This window comes from Myripristis murdjan, chromosome 9 (assembly GCF_902150065.1).
Source record: "Myripristis murdjan chromosome 9, fMyrMur1.1, whole genome shotgun sequence".
Classification (NCBI taxonomy): Eukaryota; Metazoa; Chordata; class Actinopteri; order Holocentriformes; family Holocentridae; genus Myripristis; species Myripristis murdjan.
Genome location: NC_043988.1, coordinates 38,196,410 through 38,201,409, shown reverse-complemented (window position 1 = coordinate 38,201,409; position 5,000 = coordinate 38,196,410). Strand labels below are relative to the sequence as shown.

General features: G+C 49.6%; 1 protein-coding gene across 1 annotated transcript in view; it reads left to right on the top strand.

Moving 5' to 3' along the window:
* The first annotated feature begins 940 nt into the window (after positions 1-940).
* Positions 941-5,000, top strand: part of endog (endonuclease G) — a 9,023-nt gene continuing 4,963 nt past the window's right edge. The window contains exons 1-3 of the mRNA XM_030059408.1: positions 941-1,267; positions 3,048-3,241; positions 3,768-3,909. Of these exons, the coding sequence (XP_029915268.1) occupies positions 1,097-1,267; positions 3,048-3,241; positions 3,768-3,909 (507 nt within the window). The 5' untranslated portion in view covers positions 941-1,096. The remainder of the gene's footprint in view (positions 1,268-3,047; positions 3,242-3,767; positions 3,910-5,000) is intronic.

Below are 5,000 nucleotides of genomic sequence, written 5' to 3'. Positions count from 1 at the left end.
CTGAGACCACCTGTGACCTGCGACCTGAGACCACCTGCGACCTGAGACCACCTGTGACCTGAGACCACCTGTGACCTGAGACCACCAACATTAGAAACCAGACAAGTGTCTCTAGTACAAATCAGTTTCCAAAAGTTCGTTCAGAAAGAATTCAGACCTCCTTCATGTTTTTCTCTTGTTGTGCTGCAGCCTGATGCTACAATCATTTAAATTAATTTTTTCCCTCATTAACCTGCACTCAGTGCCCCATCATGACAAAGTGAGAACAGAATTGTAGAAATCTATTTTTTAAATTTATTAAAACGCTAAAACTGAAATATCACATTGATGTCAGTATTCAGAGCCTTTCAGCACTCAGCTGAAGCCTCTCTGGCAGCAGGTCCAGCCTCCAGCCTCTTTGGGTTTGATGCAACAAGCCGTGCACCTGGATCCCACTCCAGGTGTGTGCACCTGGATCCCACTCCAGGTGTGTGCACCTGGATCCCACTCCAGCTGTGCGCACCTGGATCCCACTCCAGGTGTGTGCACCTGGATCCCACTCCAGGTGTGTGCACCTGGAATGGAGGATTTCCTGCCGTTCTTCTTTGCAGATCCTCTCAAGGATTTGTCAGGAAAATTGACTTCATGAAAAAAAAAAAAAAAAAAACTGTGTCCAGGCAAAATTTATATAAAAAATGATCGAATATGTTCAGACTCAATGTTAGGTTGACAGTGATGATTAAGTACTTTTTTAAAATAAGGAATACATGAATGGTTTAGATTTCACATGTTTACAAAATAATGACGTCAGAGTGTTTACAAAAGTTTAAAAAGTATCGAAAAAATGCAGAGAAGAAATCACGATACTGATATTTTAATCTCAGCATTTAGAAAATATAAATCATGTTCATGTTCGTTCTCCAGGCTCTGAAGCTCCTTTAAGGGTTAATGTCGCCTGGCTTATGGCTACGTCATCACCGTGCGCCCGGAGCAGCTGATCCGACCAACATGTGTTGAGGTGAACCCGCAAGAGCTCAGGTGTGCGCGTGAGCGTGTGCGTGCAGTATTGATCCGTATTGATCACATTGGGTTCCTGGCATCGATCCGTCCTGTCAGCATGGAGCGCGTGCTGCTGACCGGAGCGTCCTTGGCGGTGGGGGCGGGGCTCGGAGCCTCTCTCTGCGGCTTCCTGAGCTCCGCGGAGCGGCGAGGCGGAGCGGAGCGGCTCGGCCTGCTGGCCCGCGTCCCGGTGCTCCCGGTGCCGAGCGTCCAGGCGTCCGAGCTGACGGTGCGTGTGTGTGTGTGTGTGTGTGTGTGTGTGTGTGTGTGTGTGTGTGTGTGTGTGTGTGTGTGTGTGTGTGTGTGAGTTCTAATCATCAGTGCTTCAATTTGTGCTTGAAGTTGCACCTTATTTTGAAATCCCGGGCTCGGGAAGCGTTGCGGGGTTTGCGGCTGGCAGCGGGAGGTGACCGGCGTGATCCTGACAGGTCGGTCACACCGCTGACACCTGCACCTGCACGACGGGCCACGCACACGGAAAACACCTGGGGTGTTTTCAGCGACGTCACGATACGTCACGCTGTGTGACGTCATTGATGTGTTTGGTCGTAACGTTTCGCCTCACATGGAGTTTTCCTCCGCTTTGTGGGCGTGTTTATGCAGCCAATCCTTCAAATGTTGCCCATCATGTGAAGAGGTAAAAGCACATGATGTATGTGGTAAACATGATGAGAGATCAGACATAGATGATTGTTTTTCTTCAATAATATGGCAACTTTTATTCAACTTAAAACTTAAAACACGGTGGTTAGAAAAAAAAACCCTTTTATTCCATTTCCTAAACAGTGGTTGGTCAGTCTGGTCTCAGTGACAGTTCAGCTCACAGGAGGAGCAGAAACACAGCAGAGAGCAGATCCGTCTCCTCAAATGTTTCCTCTCGTCCTAAAATGAGCAGCAAAGGTCGGCTCAGTGTCGTTAGGAGCTCCAGCCTCCACAGAACCTCTGATCCGGGCCGGAGGTCTGACCCGGGCCGGAGGTCTGATCCGGGCCGGAGGTCTGATCCGGGCCGGAGGTCTGACCCGGGCCGGAGGTCTGATCCGGGCCGGAGGTCTGACCCGGGCCGGAGGTCTGACCCGGGCCGGAGGTCTGATCCGGGCCGGAGGTCTGATCCGGGCCGGAGGTCTGACCCGGGCTGGAGGTCTGATCCGGGCTGCAGGTCTGATCCGGACCGGAGGTCTGATCCGGGCCGGAGGTCTGATCCGGACCGGAGGTCTGATCCGGGCCGGAGGTCTGACCCGGGCCGGAGGTCTGACCCGGGCCGGAGGTCTGATCCGGGCCGGAGGTCTGACCCGGGCCGGAGGTCTGATCCGGGCCGGAGGTCTGACCCGGGCCGGAGGTCTGACCCGGGCCGGAGGTCTGATCCGGGCTGGAGGTCTCCTCCTGTGTCTGAGCGCTGAAGCAGAGGCAGTGTGTCCACAGTCTTTTGCAGCCCCTGTTATTACTGATCCATTTAAAGTGATGTCATCCTCAGTCACTTCTTCCCCCACAGTCACCAGGAGAATGTCCCTCTGGGCTTCCATACCTGCAGCGCTGTGTAATGCAGCAGGTTGTTCAGAGCTTTATCGTTTCTGTTAGCTCGACGTGACGTACAGGTAGGTCTGCACTGAACACGGCCCGGGGTCAGGAGCTGCAGGCAGGAAGTGGAGGCTCAACTCACCTGGTCCTGCGTTCAGAATGACACCAAGCAAAGACAGGGCTGCTGTGTGTGTGGACACACACCTGCAGCCTCACACACCTGCAGCCTCACACACCTGCAGCCTCACACACCTGCAGCGTCACACACAGGTAGAGGGAACCCATCAGGCGTTGGGACATTTTAACCCTTGAAACCTGGATGGACTTCAGATTTCTGGAGTTTAAACGCTGTGAAAGGCTCTGAACACCTTTCTGTGTGTGTGTGTGTGTGTGTGTGTGTGTCTGTGTGTGTGTGTGTGTGTGTGTGTGTGTCTGTGTGTGTCTGTGTGTGTGTGTGTGTGTGTGTGTGTGTGTGTGTGTGTGTGTGTGTGCAGGTTTCCCCTGGCAGGTCCACAGCAGTGATGAAATACGGTTTCCCCTCGTTGGCCAACATTAAGACCAGAGAGTCGTACGTCACCTCCTACGACCCCCGCACACGCACGGCATCCTGGGTAATAGAGCAGCTAAACCCCGCCTCCCTGAGCGGGCCGTCAGACAGGAAGTACTGCGACTTCAAAGAGGACGACAGGTAAGAACAACAACAAACAACAACACAACAAAACAAACAGCTGCTGCAGATGGAAAAGCCACAACGGCGAAGACGTGAAGCGCCTCTCACTTTTCTTTAACTGAGCAAGTAGATCCGGCCAAAGAGACAAAGTAGTCCCTTTACTATTAATTAGACCTGTGGTTTCCATGGGGAGAGGAGGTGTGAGCACGGCCTCCTCACACACAGCTGAACTGGGCCCAGGTGGTCCCAGGTGGTCCCAGGTGGTCCCAGTTGGTTCCAGGTGGTCCCAGGTGGTCCCAGTTGGTCCCAGGTGGTCCCAGGTGGTCCCAGGTGGTCCCAGGTGGTCCCAGTTGAGCTCAGTGGTGACAGGAAGTAGCTGCTTTGCTCGCTCGTAGATTTCAAAGTAAAGGCGGAGCTGCACACCTGGAGGCCAGCTGCTGTTTTTCACACAGAAAACTGATCAGGGATCAGTCAGAGAATCATTAACTGCATTGGTATCAGTTGGTATCCCTACACTGATCCCTGCTGTCTGATTGGCTGACAGCGTGCACCTGTACCATCGCTCCACCAACACAGACTACAGGGGGAGTGGCTTCGACAGAGGTCACCTGGCTGCAGCAGCCAATCACAAGTGGAGTCAGAAAGCCATGGAGGACACCTTCTACCTGAGCAACGTGGCACCACAGGTACACACACACACACACACACACACACACACACACAGGTGTATACACACACATTAGTGTTGCAAAGGGATGGAAGGTTTCCGGTAAATTTCCCGGAAAGTTTCTGAAAATTCCCGTGGGAATTTACTCTCTGGAATATTGGAAATTTGCAGAAGATTTTTGCTGTCACTTTTTTTTCCCAATTTTTCTGAAAATTCCCGGGAAATTCGGCTCGCGAATTTTGGGAATTTTTTTTTTTTTTCTTGTCATCAATTTGAATGAGTTTTTTTTTTTTTAAGTTTCCATGGAAATTTAAGCTTTTAAGAAATTAAGAAATTTCATTTTTGTTGTTGTTAACTTAAGGTGAATGGGGCAAAAATAAACAATAATCAATAAAATGAGTGTCAACATCAATATCACCATTTTGGAAATGGAAACCCTGATGTCCTGAACTCAGGACTCACCTCTAACCCAAAGGCCACAATGCCAGCAAACTGTAAAATCATCATCCCCGTGCCCCAGTGTGTGAAATAAAACTGAAATATTAAACTTATAATATTAACAGTCAACTTTGCATTTTGGTGGAAACAAATGTTGTTGCAAGATTCAATGCAAATTCAACTGTACATATGCAAATAATTTCGAGCACATCTGATCATCATCAGTCAGTAGCCTATACTCCACTAGGCTGCAGCTCTTCCACTGAGACAGACGATCATCACATCAGCATCACAATTCAGTTTCCTGCATTTCTATGCATTTTACTGGGTAGTTTGAACCACTTCATACACACACCTTAACAACAGTACTGCACACAGTCCTATGCCTGAATTAACAGCCTGCACCTCTTACTAACGCTGTATAACTGCTGGTCGTTACATTAATATCCTACAACTGAACAGACATAGGATTATTATAAAGAGAAAATTCGTTGCACACGGGTGATGCCATTAATATCTTAATGTAGAATATTTACATAAAACGCCCTGGATCAGGTTAATTTCATTTGAACAACAGATTTCCCGAGCATTTATATGGGCTACGCAAACTTCAGTCCACATGATAAAAATTAATCCACGGACCACCAAAGTAACGTTTGACTGTTTAATTAA